Source organism: Hypanus sabinus, chromosome 11 (assembly GCF_030144855.1).
Source record: "Hypanus sabinus isolate sHypSab1 chromosome 11, sHypSab1.hap1, whole genome shotgun sequence".
In the NCBI taxonomy this organism is placed as follows: Eukaryota; Metazoa; Chordata; class Chondrichthyes; order Myliobatiformes; family Dasyatidae; genus Hypanus; species Hypanus sabinus.
In genome coordinates, this window is record NC_082716.1 from 4,453,526 (window position 1) to 4,470,377 (window position 16,852).

The 16,852-nt window shown below is 51.9% G+C and overlaps 1 protein-coding gene across 1 annotated transcript in view; it reads left to right on the top strand.

The window, feature by feature from the left end:
- Nucleotides 1–16,852, top strand: part of LOC132401662 (collagen alpha-1(XXIV) chain) — a 511,504-nt gene that overhangs the window by 444,035 nt on the left and 50,617 nt on the right. The window contains exon 50 of the mRNA XM_059983704.1: nt 14,443–14,496. Within this exon, the coding sequence (XP_059839687.1) occupies nt 14,443–14,496 (54 nt within the window). The remainder of the gene's footprint in view (nt 1–14,442; nt 14,497–16,852) is intronic.

Here is a 16,852-nt window from a genome sequence, read left to right on the forward strand (position 1 = left end):
ACACACTCAACCCAGTCCTCACCCTCACTGTCCCGTTCCCACACTCACCCCAGTCCTCACCCTCACTGTCCAGTTCCCACACTCACCCCAGTCCTCACCCTCACTGTCCTGTTCCCACAGTCACTCCAGTCCTCAGCCTCGCTGTCCTGTTCCCACGGTCACACCAGTCCTCACCCTCACTGTCCTGTTCCCACACACTCACCCCAGTCCTCACCCTCACTGTCCTGTTCCCACACACTCACCCCAGTCCTCACCCTCACTGTCCCGTTCCCACACTCACCCCAGTCCTCACCCTCACTGTCCTGTTCCCACACACTCACCCCAGTCCTCACCCTTACTGTCCTGTTCCCACAGTCACCCCAGTCCTCACCCTCACTGTCCCGTTCACACATTCACCCCAGTCCTCACCCTCACTGTCCCGTTCCCACACACTCACCCCAATCCTTACCCTCACTGTCCCGTTCCCACACACTCACCCCAGTCCTCACCCTCACTGTCCCGTTCCCACACTCACCCCAGTCCTCACCCTCACTGTCCTGTTCCCACACACTCACCCCAGTCCTCACCCTTACTGTCCTGTTCCCACAGTCACCCCAGTCCTCACCCTCACTGTCCCGTTCCCACATTCACCCCAGTCCTCACCCTCACTGTCCCGTTCCCACACACTCACCCCAATCCTTACCCTCACTGTCCCGTTCCCACACACTCACCCCAGTCCTCACCCTCACTGTCCCGTTCCCACACTCACCCCAGTCCTCACCCTCACTGTCCCATTCCCACACTCACCCCAGTCCTCACCCTCACTGTCCCCTTATTACACACTCACCCCAGTCCTCACACTCACTGTCCCGTTCACACACTCACCCCAGTCCTCACCCTCACTGTCCCGTTCCCACACTCACCCCAGTCCTCACACTCACTGTCCCGTTCCCACACTCACCCTCACTGTCCCGTTCCCACACTCACCCCAGTCCTCACCCTCACTGTCCCGTTCCACATTCACCCCAGTCCTCACACTCACTGTCCTGTTCCCACACTCACCCCAGTCCTCACCCTCACTGTCCCGTTCCCACACACTCACCCCAGTCCTCACCCTCACTGTCCCGTTCCCACATTCACCCCAGTCCTCACCCTCACTGCCCCGTTCCCACATTCACCCCAGTCCTCACCCTCACTGTCCCATTCCCACACTCACCCCAGTCCTCACCCTCACTGTCCTATTCCGACATTCACCCCAGTCCTCACCCTCACTGTCCCATTCCCACACTCACCCCAGTCCTCACCCTCACTGTCCTATTCCGACATTCACCCCAGTCCTCACCCTCACTGTCCTGTTCCCACACTGACCCCAGTCCTCACCCTCACTGTCCCGTTCCCACACTGACCCCAGTCCTCACCCTCACTGTCCCGTTCCCACACACTCACCCCAGTCCTCACCCTCACTGTCCCGTTCCCACACTGACCCCAGTCCTCACCCTCACTGTCCGTTCCCACACACTCACCCCAGTCCTCACCCTCACTGTCCCGTTCCCACACACTCACCCCAATCCTCACCCTTACTGTCCCGTTCCCACACACTCACCCCAGTCCTCACCCTCACTGTCCCGTTCCCACACTCACCCCAGTCCTCACATTCACTGTCCCGTTCCCACTCTCACCCCAGTCCTCACACTCACTGTCCTGTTCCCACACACTCACCCCAGTCCTCACCCTCTCTGTCCCGTTCCCACACACTCACCCCAGTCCTCACCCTCACTGTCCCGTTCCCACACACTCACCCCAATCCTTACCCTCACTGTCCCGTTCCCACACACTCACCCCAGTCCTCACCCTCACTGTCCCGTTCCCACACTCACCCCAGTCCTCACCCTCACTGTCCCATTCCCACACTCACCCCAGTCCTCACCCTCACTGTCCCCTTATTACACACTCACCCCAGTCCTCACCCTCAGTCCTGTTCCCACACACTCACCCCAGTCCTCACCCTCACTGTCCTGTTCCCACACACTCACCCCAGTCCTCACCCTCACTGTCCCATTCCCACACTCACCCCAGTCCTCACCCTCACTGTCCCCTTATTACACACTCACCCCAGTCCTCACCCTCAGTCCTGTTCCCACACACTCACCCCAGTCCTCACCCTCACTGTCCTGTTCCCACACACTCACCCCAGTCCTCACCCTCACTGTCCCGATCCCACACTCACCCCAGTCCTCACCCTCACTGTCCCGTTCCACTTTGACCCCAGTCCTCACCCTCACTGTCCCATTCCCACACTCACCCCAGTCCTCACCCTCACTGTCCCGTTCCCACACACTCACCCCAGTCCTCACCCTCACTGTCCCGTTCCCACACTCACCCCAGTCCTCACCCTCACTGTCCCGTTCCACATTGACCCCAGTCCTCACCCTCACTGTCCCGTTCCCACACACTCACCCCAGTCCTCACCCTCACTGTCCTGTTCCCACACACTCACCCCAGTGCTCACCCTCACTGTCCCGTTCCCACACTCATCCCAGTCCTCACCCTCACTGTCCCGTTCCCACACACTCAACCCAGTCCTCACCCTCACTGTCCCGTTCCCACACTCACCCCAGTCCTCACCCTCACTGTCCAGTTCCCACACTCACCCCAGTCCTCACCCTCACTGTCCTGTTCCCACAGTCACTCCAGTCCTCAGCCTCGCTGTCCTGTTCCCACGGTCACCCCAGTCCTCACCCTCACTGTCCTGTTCCCACACACTCACCCCAGTCCTCACCCTCACTGTCCTGTTCCCACACACTCACCCCAGTCCTCACCCTCACTGTCCCGTTCCCACACTCACCCCAGTCCTCACCCTCACTGTCCTGTTCCCACACACTCACCCCAGTCCTCACCCTTACTGTCCTGTTCCCACAGTCACCCCAGTCCTCACCCTCACTGTCCCGTTCCCACACTCACCCCTGTCCTCACCCTCACTGTCCCATTCCCACACTCACCCCAGTCCTCACCCTCACTGTCCCGTTCCACACTCACCCCAGTCCTCACTCTCACTGTCCTGTTCCCACACTCACCCCAGTCCTCACCCTCACTGTCCCGTTCCCACACACTCACCCCAGTCCTCACCCTCACTGTCCTGTTCCCACACACTCACCCCAGTCCTCACCCTCACTGTCCTGTTCCCACACACTCACCCCAGTCCTCACCCTCACTGTCCCGTTCCCACATTCACCCCAGTCCTCACCCTCACTGTCCTGTTCCCACACACTCACCCCAGTCCTCTCCCTTACTGTCCTGTTCCCACAGTCACCCCAGTCCTCACCCTCACTGTCCCGTTCCCACACTCACCCCTGTCCTCACCCTCACTGTCCCATTCCCACACTCACCCCAGTCCTCACCCTCACTGTCCCGTTCCACACTCACCCCAGTCCTCACTCTCACTGTCCTGTTCCCACACTCACCCCAGTCCTCACCCTCACTGTCCCGTTCCACACTCACCCCAGTCCTCACTCTCACTGTCCTGTTCCCACACTCACCCCAGTCCTCACCCTCACTGTCCCGTTCCACACTCACCCCAGTCCTCACACTCACTGTCCTGTTCCCACACTCACCCCAGTCCTCACCCTCACTGTCCCGTTCCCACACACTCACCCCAGTCCTCACCCTCACTGTCCCGTTCCCACATTCACCCCAGTCCTCACCCTCACTGCCCCGTTCCCACATTCACCCCAGTCCTCACCCTCACTGTCCCATTCCCACACTCACCCCAGTCCTCACCCTCACTGTCCTATTCCGACATTCACCCCAGTCCTCACCCTCACTGTCCCATTCCCACACTCACCCCAGTCCTCACCCTCACTGTCCTATTCCGACATTCACCCCAGTCCTCACCCTCACTGTCCTGTTCCCACACTGACCCCAGTCCTCACCCTCACTGTCCCGTTCCCACACTGACCCCAGTCCTCACCCTCACTGTCCCGTTCCCACACACTCACCCCAGTCCTCACCCTCACTGTCCCGTTCCCACACTGACCCCAGTCCTCACCCTCACTGTCCGTTCCCACACACTCACCCCAGTCCTCACCCTCACTGTCCCGTTCCCACACACTCACCCCAATCCTTACCCTCACTGTCCCGTTCCCACACACTCACCCCAGTCCTCACCCTCACTGTCCCGTTCCCACACTCACCCCAGTCCTCACCCTCACTGTCCCATTCCCACACTCACCCCAGTCCTCACCCTCACTGTCCCCTTATTACACACTCACCCCAGTCCTCACCCTCAGTCCTGTTCCCACACACTCACCCCAGTCCTCACCCTCACTGTCCTGTTCCCACACACTCACCCCAGTCCTCACCCTCACTGTCCCATTCCCACACTCACCCCAGTCCTCACCCTCACTGTCCCCTTATTACACACTCACCCCAGTCCTCACCCTCAGTCCTGTTCCCACACACTCACCCCAGTCCTCACCCTCACTGTCCTGTTCCCACACACTCACCCCAGTCCTCACCCTCACTGTCCCGATCCCACACTCACCCCAGTCCTCACCCTCACTGTCCCGTTCCACTTTGACCCCAGTCCTCACCCTCACTGTCCCATTCCCACACTCACCCCAGTCCTCACCCTCACTGTCCCGTTCCCACACACTCACCCCAGTCCTCACCCTCACTGTCCCGTTCCCACACTCACCCCAGTCCTCACCCTCACTGTCCCGTTCCACATTGACCCCAGTCCTCACCCTCACTGTCCCGTTCCCACACACTCACCCCAGTCCTCACCCTCACTGTCCTGTTCCCACACACTCACCCCAGTGCTCACCCTCACTGTCCCGTTCCCACACTCATCCCAGTCCTCACCCTCACTGTCCCGTTCCCACACACTCAACCCAGTCCTCACCCTCACTGTCCCGTTCCCACACTCACCCCAGTCCTCACCCTCACTGTCCAGTTCCCACACTCACCCCAGTCCTCACCCTCACTGTCCTGTTCCCACAGTCACTCCAGTCCTCAGCCTCGCTGTCCTGTTCCCACGGTCACCCCAGTCCTCACCCTCACTGTCCTGTTCCCACACACTCACCCCAGTCCTCACCCTCACTGTCCTGTTCCCACACACTCACCCCAGTCCTCACCCTCACTGTCCCGTTCCCACACTCACCCCAGTCCTCACCCTCACTGTCCTGTTCCCACACACTCACCCCAGTCCTCACCCTTACTGTCCTGTTCCCACAGTCACCCCAGTCCTCACCCTCACTGTCCCGTTCCCACACTCACCCCTGTCCTCACCCTCACTGTCCCATTCCCACACTCACCCCAGTCCTCACCCTCACTGTCCCGTTCCACACTCACCCCAGTCCTCACTCTCACTGTCCTGTTCCCACACTCACCCCAGTCCTCACCCTCACTGTCCCGTTCCCACACACTCACCCCAGTCCTCACCCTCACTGTCCTGTTCCCACACACTCACCCCAGTCCTCACCCTCACTGTCCTGTTCCCACACACTCACCCCAGTCCTCACCCTCACTGTCCCGTTCCCACATTCACCCCAGTCCTCACCCTCACTGTCCTGTTCCCACACACTCACCCCAGTCCTCTCCCTTACTGTCCTGTTCCCACAGTCACCCCAGTCCTCACCCTCACTGTCCCGTTCCCACACTCACCCCTGTCCTCACCCTCACTGTCCCATTCCCACACTCACCCCAGTCCTCACCCTCACTGTCCCGTTCCACACTCACCCCAGTCCTCACTCTCACTGTCCTGTTCCCACACTCACCCCAGTCCTCACCCTCACTGTCCCGTTCCACACTCACCCCAGTCCTCACTCTCACTGTCCTGTTCCCACACTCACCCCAGTCCTCACCCTCACTGTCCTGTTCCCACACACTCACCCCAGTCCTCACCCTTACTGTCCTGTTCCCACAGTCACCCCAGTCCTCACCCTCACTGTCCCGTTCCCACACTCACCCCTGTCCTCACCCTCACTGTCCCATTCCCACACTCACCCCAGTCCTCACCCTCACTGTCCCGTTCCACACTCACCCCAGTCCTCACTCTCACTGTCCTGTTCCACACTCACCCCAGTCCTCACCCTCACTGTCCCGTTCCACACTCACCCCAGTCCTCACTCTCACTGTCCTGTTCCACACTCACCCCAGTCCTCACTCTCACTGCCCTGTTCCACACTCACCCCAGTCCTCACTCTCACTGCCCTGTTCCCACTCTCACCCCAGTCCTCACCCTCAATGTCCTGTTCCCACAGTCACCCCAGTCCTCACCCTCACTGTCCCATTCCCACACTCACCCCAGTCCTCACCCTCACTGTCCTATTCCGACATTCACCCCAGTCCTCACCCTCACTGTCCCATTCCCACACTCACCCCAGTCCTCACCCTCACTGTCCTATTCCGACATTCACCCCAGTCCTCACCCTCACTGTCCTGTTCCCACACTGACCCCAGTCCTCACCCTCACTGTCCCGTTCCCACACTGACCCCAGTCCTCACCCTCACTGTCCCGTTCCCACACACTCACCCCAGTCCTCACCCTCACTGTCCCGTTCCCACACTGACCCCAGTCCTCACCCTCACTGTCCGTTCCCACACACTCACCCCAGTCCTCACCCTCACTGTCCCGTTCCCACACACTCACCCCAATCCTTACCCTCACTGTCCCGTTCCCACACACTCACCCCAGTCCTCACCCTCACTGTCCCGTTCCCACACTCACCCCAGTCCTCACCCTCACTGTCCCATTCCCACACTCACCCCAGTCCTCACCCTCACTGTCCCCTTATTACACACTCACCCCAGTCCTCACCCTCAGTCCTGTTCCCACACACTCACCCCAGTCCTCACCCTCACTGTCCTGTTCCCACACACTCACCCCAGTCCTCACCCTCACTGTCCCATTCCCACACTCACCCCAGTCCTCACCCTCACTGTCCCCTTATTACACACTCACCCCAGTCCTCACCCTCAGTCCTGTTCCCACACACTCACCCCAGTCCTCACCCTCACTGTCCTGTTCCCACACACTCACCCCAGTCCTCACCCTCACTGTCCCGATCCCACACTCACCCCAGTCCTCACCCTCACTGTCCCGTTCCACTTTGACCCCAGTCCTCACCCTCACTGTCCCATTCCCACACTCACCCCAGTCCTCACCCTCACTGTCCCGTTCCCACACACTCACCCCAGTCCTCACCCTCACTGTCCCGTTCCCACACTCACCCCAGTCCTCACCCTCACTGTCCCGTTCCACATTGACCCCAGTCCTCACCCTCACTGTCCCGTTCCCACACACTCACCCCAGTCCTCACCCTCACTGTCCTGTTCCCACACACTCACCCCAGTGCTCACCCTCACTGTCCCGTTCCCACACTCATCCCAGTCCTCACCCTCACTGTCCCGTTCCCACACACTCAACCCAGTCCTCACCCTCACTGTCCCGTTCCCACACTCACCCCAGTCCTCACCCTCACTGTCCAGTTCCCACACTCACCCCAGTCCTCACCCTCACTGTCCTGTTCCCACAGTCACTCCAGTCCTCAGCCTCGCTGTCCTGTTCCCACGGTCACCCCAGTCCTCACCCTCACTGTCCTGTTCCCACACACTCACCCCAGTCCTCACCCTCACTGTCCTGTTCCCACACACTCACCCCAGTCCTCACCCTCACTGTCCCGTTCCCACACTCACCCCAGTCCTCACCCTCACTGTCCTGTTCCCACACACTCACCCCAGTCCTCACCCTTACTGTCCTGTTCCCACAGTCACCCCAGTCCTCACCCTCACTGTCCCGTTCCCACACTCACCCCTGTCCTCACCCTCACTGTCCCATTCCCACACTCACCCCAGTCCTCACCCTCACTGTCCCGTTCCACACTCACCCCAGTCCTCACTCTCACTGTCCTGTTCCCACACTCACCCCAGTCCTCACCCTCACTGTCCCGTTCCCACACACTCACCCCAGTCCTCACCCTCACTGTCCTGTTCCCACACACTCACCCCAGTCCTCACCCTCACTGTCCTGTTCCCACACACTCACCCCAGTCCTCACCCTCACTGTCCCGTTCCCACATTCACCCCAGTCCTCACCCTCACTGTCCTGTTCCCACACACTCACCCCAGTCCTCTCCCTTACTGTCCTGTTCCCACAGTCACCCCAGTCCTCACCCTCACTGTCCCGTTCCCACACTCACCCCTGTCCTCACCCTCACTGTCCCATTCCCACACTCACCCCAGTCCTCACCCTCACTGTCCCGTTCCACACTCACCCCAGTCCTCACTCTCACTGTCCTGTTCCCACACTCACCCCAGTCCTCACCCTCACTGTCCCGTTCCACACTCACCCCAGTCCTCACTCTCACTGTCCTGTTCCCACACTCACCCCAGTCCTCACCCTCACTGTCCTGTTCCCACACACTCACCCCAGTCCTCACCCTTACTGTCCTGTTCCCACAGTCACCCCAGTCCTCACCCTCACTGTCCCGTTCCCACACTCACCCCTGTCCTCACCCTCACTGTCCCATTCCCACACTCACCCCAGTCCTCACCCTCACTGTCCCGTTCCACACTCACCCCAGTCCTCACTCTCACTGTCCTGTTCCACACTCACCCCAGTCCTCACCCTCACTGTCCCGTTCCACACTCACCCCAGTCCTCACTCTCACTGTCCTGTTCCACACTCACCCCAGTCCTCACTCTCACTGCCCTGTTCCACACTCACCCCAGTCCTCACTCTCACTGCCCTGTTCCCACTCTCACCCCAGTCCTCACCCTCAATGTCCTGTTCCCACAGTCACCCCAGTCCTCACCCTCACTGTCCCGTTCCCACACTCACCCCAGTCCTCACCCCCACTGTCCTGTTCCCACGGTCACCCCATTCCTCACCCTCACTGTCCCGTTCCCACACTCACCCCAGTCCTCACCCTCACTGTCCTGTTCCCACGGTCACCCCAGTCCTCACCCTCACTGCCTCGTTCCCACACTGTCGCTCCAGTACACTGTCGTAGATGAGTTGTGGGCCGTATCAAAAATCACCATCCAGGGTTATGAATCACCATCCAGGGTCGAGATTGAGGATTTTCCTGAGTGCTGTGATAACAACAACCTCTGGCTCAATGTCAGTATGACCAAGGAACTGATTGTAGACTTGATGAGAGGGAAACCAGAGGTCCTCATTGGAGGGTCGGTGATGGAGAGGATCGGCAACTTTCAGCTCCTGCCTGTTACTGTCTCAGAGGAGCTGTCCTGGACCTAGCTTGAAAAATGCAATTGCCAGGGATTCATGGCAGCACCTCTAATTCCTCCGGACATTTGGCACCTCACTTCAACCTTTGATAAACTTCCTAGTGTATCGACTGGTCTGGTATGGAAACACCAATATCCTTGAATTAAAAATCCTAAAAAAAAATAATGGATTCCGCCTAGTACATCACAGGTAAAGTCCTCCCAAACACTGAGCACATCTACATGAAATAGGAAAGCAGCATCCATCATCAGGGATTCCCATCACCCAGGCCATGAACGTTTCTTGCTGCTGCCATCAGGTCGAAAGTACAAGTGCCTCAGGTCTCGCACCACCAGGTTCAAGAACAGTTACTACCCCTCAAACATCTGGCTCTTGTACAAAGGGGATAACTACACTCAAATGTGCACCCTTTGAGATGTTCCCACAACCAATGATCTCACTTTTAAGACTCTCTCTCATTAACTCATGTTCTCATTATTTATTGCTATGTATTTATTTGCCTACAAGATGGCTTTTTGGTATAGTTTGTCATTAATCCTACTAGGGGATCAGCTATACTGAATTGGGTGTTATATAATGAACCAGAGGTGATTTGAGAGCTTAAGGTAAAAGAACCCTTAGGAGACAGCAATCACAATGTGATTGAGTTCAACTTGAAAGTAAAGTCTGATGTAGCAGTATTTTGGTGGAGTAAAGGAAGTTACAGTGGTATAAGAGAGGAGTTGACCAAAGTAAATTGGATGGAGATGCTGGCGGGGATGATAGCTGAGCAACAATGCCTTCAGTTTTGGGAGAAAATGAGGAAAGTGAAGGTTAGATGCTTTTGAAAAACAAAGAAATACTCAAATGACAAAATTGTACAACTGTGACTGACAAGAGATATCAAAGCTAATGAAAAAGCAAAATAGAGGGCACACAACAAAGCAAAAATTAGTGAGAAGACAGGATTAGAAATGTTTTAAAATCTAACAGAGAGCAACTAAAAGAATCATTAGGAGGGAAAAGATGAAATATGAAAGCAAGCTAGCAAACAATATCAAAGTGGATAGTAAAATCTTATTCAAATATTAAAAAATAAAAGAGAAATAAGAGTGGATATAGGACAATGAGAAAATGAAGCCAGAGAAATAATAGCAGGACAAGGAGAAGACAGAAGAACTACGTGAATATTTTGCAGCAGTCTTCACTGTGGAAGACACTAGCAGAGTGCCAGGTATTGAAGGGTGTGAGGCAAGAGAAGTGGGTGCAGGTACTATTATAAGGGGGAAGGTGCTCAAAAAGCTGTAAGTCACCCGGGCCAGATGAAGTGCATCCCAGGGTTCTGAAAGAGGTAGCAGTAGAGATTGCAAATGTCACTCCATTCTTTAAGAAAGGAGGGAGACAGCAGAAAGGAAATTATAGACCAGTTAGCCTGACCTCAGTGGTTGGGAAGATGTTAGGATTAAGGATGAGGTACTTGGTGACACAGGGCAAGATAGTAGAAAGTCAGCATGGTTTCCTTAAGGGAAAATTTTGCCTGACAAATCTGTTGTAATTCTTTGAGGAGATTACATGTAGGATAGATAAAAGGGATGTAGCAGATGTTGTATATTTGGACTTTCAGTGGGCCTTTGTAAAGATGCGACACATGATGCTGCTTACGAAGTTAAGAGCCCACGGCATTACAAGAAAGTTACTGATATTGTTAAAGCATTGGTTGATAGGCAGGAGGCAGCAAATGGGAATAAAAGGATCCTTTTTTGGTTGGCTGCCAGTGACTAATGGTGTTCCACAGGGGTCGGTTGTTAGTACTGCTTCTTTTTATGCTGTATATCAATGATTTAGATGCTGGAATAGATGGTTTTGTTGCCAAGTTTTCAGATGATATGAAGATTGGTGGAGGGGCAGTAGTGTTGAGGAAACAGGTAAGATGCAGAAGGACTGATAGATTAGGGGAATGGGCAGGAAAGCAGCAAATGAGATAATGATGCAAAATGCATGATCATGCACTTTGGTAGTAGAAATAAATGTGCAGACTCTTTTCTAAATAGGGAGAAAATCCAAAAATCTGAGATGCAAAGGGACTTTGGAGTCCTTGTGCAGAACACCCTAAAGATCAACTTGCAGGTAGAGTCGGTGGTGAGGAAGGCAAATGTCACGTTGGCATTCATTTCAAGAGGTCTAGAATACAAGAGCAGGGATGTGATGCTGATGCTTTATAAGGCACTGGTGAGGCCTCACCTTGAGTATTGTGAACAGTTTTGAGCTCCTCATCTTAGAAAAGTTGTGCTGGCATTGGAGAGAGTTCAGAGGAGGTTCACAAGGATGATTCCAGGAATGAAAGGGTTATTATAAGAGGAACATTTGATAACTCTGGGTCTGTACTCACTCGAATTTAGAAGGATGGGGAGGAGGGATCTTATTGAAACCTTTTGAATATGGAAAGGCCTAGACAGAGTGGATGTGGAAAGAATGTTCCCATGGTGGGAGAGTCTAGGACAAGGGGGCGCAGCCTCAGGATAGAGGGGTGTCCATTTAAAACAGAGATGTGGAGAAATTTCTTTAGCTAGAGTGTAGTGAATTTGTGGGGAATTTATTATCACATGCAGCTGTGGGGGCTGGGTCATTGGGTGTATTTAAGGCAGAGATTGATCAGTTCTTGATTGGACATGGCATCAAAGGTTACGTGGAGAAGGGGTTTGGGATGGGGAAAGAAGGATCAGCCATGATTGAATAGAGGAGCAGACTCAATGGTCCAAATGGCCTAATCCTTCTATGTCTTATGGTCTTACTTATATTTGCATTTGCACAGTTTGATGTCTTCTGCACTCTGGTTGATCTTTCATTGATCCTGTTATAGTTACTATTCTATAGATTCATTGAGCACAGCCACATGAAAATGAATAGCAGGTTGTGTATGGTGACATACGTGTACTTTGATAATAGATTTACTTTGAACTTTATTAATTCCCTTAATGAGCACATGCTCCCATTGACCATATAGATTTCCCCCCAGGTGCTCCAATTCCTTCCTACATCGGAAAAGTGCGTGGGTTGGTGAGTTAATTGACTGCTGTGTGAGGGTGAGGGGTGGAATCTGGGGGAGGTTGAAGAAATGGGGGGAGAATAGAATAGGATCAGTGCTGGAATGGTGTCAATAGGTGGTTGATTGTCAGTATGTACGTCATAAGCCTAAGGCTGTCCCTGCACACCCTTGGGCAAGTTGGTTGTTAACACAAGTGACACATTACAAAATTTGAAGTTCAATGTTAATTAATTATCACAGTATGTATATGTCACCAGATACTACTCTGAGATTAATTTTCTTAGGGGACTTCACAGTAGCACAAAGAAATACAATAGGTACAAATAAAGACAGACAATGAACCAATGTTTAAAAGAAGACAAACTGTGCAAATACAAAAAAAAAGAGCACAAAAATAAATAAATAATATTGAGAGCATGAGTTGCAGAGTCTTTGAAGGTGAGTCCATAGATTGCGGAATGACTTCAGAGCTGAGGTGAGTGAAGTCATCCATGCTGGTTCAAGACCCTGATGGCAGGGGCATTAACTGTTCCTGAACCTGGTGGTGTAGATTCTGAGGTTCCTATGCCTTCAGCCTAATAGTAGAGGGGTACTGAAGTCCAAGGTAAATTTATTAATAAAATACATTTTTGTCACTAAATACTACTGTGAGATTCATTTTCTCTAGAATCAATGAAAAACTGCATACGAACAAGACGTAGCAGCAGAATTAGACCATTTGGCCTATCGAGTCTTGCTCCGCCATTTCATCATGGCTGATCCATTTTCCTTCTCAGTCCCAATCTCCTGCCTTCTCCCTATATCCTTTCATCTCCTGACCAATTAAGAATCTATCAACATCTGCCATAAATTTACGCAATGACTTGGCCTTGGTCTCCAAAGTCACCTGTGGCAACAAATTCCACGGATTCACCATTCTCTAGCTGAAGAAATTCCTCCTATTGTCTGTTCTAAATGGACATGTCTGTATCCTGAGGCTGTGTTCTCTGGGCGTTAAACTCTCCCACTAAAGGCAACATCCTCTCCATATCCATTCTATTGAGGTCTTCCAACATTTGTTAGGTTCTAATGAGGTCATCCCTCATTCTTCTGAATTCCAGTAAATACAGGCCCAGAGCCATCAAATACATTTTATACGACAAGCCATTCAATCCTGGAATCATTTTCTTGAACCTACTTTGAAACCTCTCCAGTTTCAGCACATCCTTTCGAAGATAAGGAGCCCAAAGCTGCTCACAATACTCCAAGCGAGGCCTCATCGGTGCTTTGTAAACTCTCAACATTACATCCTTGGTTTCATATTTTTGTCCTCTTGAAATGAGTGCTAATATCATATTGAAAGAGTTGATTAATCTTTTTTATCAAAGTACCACAATTAACATGTAAATATTGCATGAGTCAAAGACAGACAAACAACCAGTGTGCATAAGACAAAACTGTGGAAATACAAACAAAATATAATAATAATAATAATAATAATAATAATAATAATAATAATAATAATAATAATAATAATAATAATAATAATAACAACAACAACAACAACAACAATAATAATAATAAATAATGAGAGTTGGCGCATGGCCAAGTGGTTAAGGAGTTGGTCTAGTAATCTGAAGGTTGCTAGTTCGAGCCTCAGCTAAGGTAGCGAGATGTGTCCTTGAGCAAGGCACCTTACCACACATTGCTCTGTGATGACACCAGTGCAAAGCTGTATCGGCCCTTGGACAACATCAGTGGCATGGAGAGGGGAGACTTGCAGCATGGGCAACTGCCGGTCTCCCGTACAACCCTGCCCACTTTCCTGGAAACTTTCCAAGGCGCAAATCCATGGTCTCTTGAGACTAACAGAGGCCTATATATAAAAATAACTGAGCAAATGAATAATACTGTGAACATGTTGTAGAGTCTCTGAAAGTGAGATCATAAATTATGGAAGCAGTTCAGTGTTCAGCTAAATGAATGAAGTTATCCCCTCTGATCCAAGAGCCTGGTGGTTGAGGTGTGATCACAGTCCCTGAACCTAGTGGTGTGGGAACTAGGGCTACTGTACCTCCTTCCCAATGGCAGCAGTGAGAAGAGAGCATGTTCCCTGCATGTTTTGATATTGATGTAATAAATAAACTTGAATCTTGAATCTTGAAGGTGGTAACTTGCTCAGAATTGAAGTCTACACCTGCTGTTTCAGGGTGATATTGGCGACCAAGGTTTGAGAGGCTTCCCGGGTTTCATTGGCCCAAAGGTACGTTAATTTTATCATCATCATTTAATCTCTCATCACTCCTGAAGATCGTTACAGCTCTGTTCAATACACCACTGCATACAAAGCCCTCTCATGTGACTGATATTCACCAAAGGGAGGGGCATTCAGAATAATACACACACAAAGCCCAACAGGTCAGACAACGTCTATGAGGGGAATAAACAGTTGATGATTGGACTGATAGTCTTTATCAGAATTGGAAAGGAAGAGCAAAGAAGACAAGCTAGAAGGTGATAAGTAAAGCCGGACGTGTGGGGGATGGGGTGATGGGGTAAGAAGCTGGGAGGTGATAAGGCTGAAGCAGAATGAATTGATAGGAGAGGAGAGTGGACCATGGGAGAAAGGGAAGGAGGAGGGACACCAGGGGGAGGTGATGGCAGATGAAGAGAAGAGGTAAGAGGACAGAGTAAGAGGAATTAAAGGAGAATAGGGAGGGGAAAAAATTACCAGAGGTTAGCAAAATCAATGTTCTTTCCATTGGGTTGGAAGTTACTGAGAAGGAATATGTCTTATTCACTTACTGCCCATTACGCTGTTGGATATTTTGAGTAGCAAAGAGCAATGAAGGTCCCCCATCTCTGTCTGTCTTTCACCCTTTTCCCTACTTTGCCCAGGTGTAGTTCAGGATTCTCATTTCTGCCTCTATGGTATGACATCAGCTTGTATCTGGTCTCCCACATTTCCTCCTCCCTTCCAATGAAGTGCTGCCTTGATGAGGGAGTTGCCTCTTTTCTGGACAGAATATGAGTTCTTGGGATATTTAGAGAACTGTTTCTTTTGTGCAGGGTTAGGAGTGAGGGGCAGAGGCCATGCAGGTGCTGCTGTGGTCTCCAAATGTGGCCCTGGGCAAGTAGCTGAGAGTGTAGACAAAGGACTTCTGCATCATCTTCCCTCCCTGCACCCTGTGTATTACAGCAAAGGGGGCTGTAAGCCCTAGAAAAGCTCTGTGTACAGTTGATGCCTAGAGAGATGGAGTGGAACCGTTTGCCCCCAGAAGTGCTAGGAACTCTCACTACATTTCAGATGAAACCTCCCTGCTTTAGTCTGAGAACCTGGAGCACAAGGTGAAGATGTGGGATTGGAACCTCCCCTCCCCTCCCCTCCAATCCCATCCAGAATCACTACTGCTGACATACAGAACGTAGAACATTACAGCATAGTACAGGCCCTTTGTCCCTGTCTCAGGGTGAAGGTGCAAGCTTCATGCCAATAGTCCCTGAGGTCAGAATTGATCCTGATCTCTAGACCAGATCAAGGCAGCACAGTACAGGCCCTTTTTCCCATAATGTTGTGTCAACCTTTTAACCTTCTCTGAGATCAATCTAACCCTTCACTCCTACATAGCCCTCACTTTTTCTATCTTCCATGTGACTATCTAAAAGTTTCTTAAATGCCCCTGATAAATCTGCCTCTACCACCACCTCGACAGGGCACTCCACTCACTCGCCTCTCTCTCTTTGTAAGCAAAAACACTTACTTCTGACATCCCCTCTTATACTTTCTTCCAATCACCTTAAAATTGTACCCCTTGTATTAGCTATTTCTGACCTGGGAAAAAGTCTCTGACTGTCCATACAATCTATACCTCTTATCATCTTCAAATTTGTCATGGCATTTATCATTTTGCAGCAGCAGTATAGTGCAATACATAAAAATTACTATCATTTACAGGAAGAAATACGTTTTTAAAAAGTAATGCAAAAAAAAACTGAGATTGTGTTCATGGGCCATTCATAAATCTGATAGCAGAGGGAAGAAGCTGTTCCTGAAACTTTGAGTGTGTGTCTTCAAAGGTTTCAAAGGTACATTTAATGTCAGAGAAATGTATACAATATACATCCTGAAATGCTTTTTCTTCACAACTATCCACGAAAACAGAGGAGTGCCCCGAAGAATGAGTGACAGTTAAATATTAGAACCCCAAAGTCTCCCCAGCTTCCCTCCCTCCCTCCCGTGCATAAGCGGCAGCAAGCAACAATCCCCCCTCCCCCCACCGGCAAAAAACGCATCGGCAGCCACCACCGAGCACTCAAGCGTGAGCAAAGCAACAGCAAAGACACAGACTTGCAGTTACCCCCAAAGACTACATTATTCACCCAGTATTTGACATACCACAGAGAGCCTGGTTCCTGTATCTCCTCCTTGATGGTAGAACTGAGAAGAGGACATGTCCTGGGTGGTGAGGGTCCTTCATTGGGGTCTCAACTAGACCATCATAACATTGATGGTGCGATGGTCAGTGAAAAAAATTATCTATGGATACGACAGGATCCAGTCAACTAAAACAATACTTTACCTCTTGTACAGGGTTCTGTACCTCCTTCCTGATGGTAGT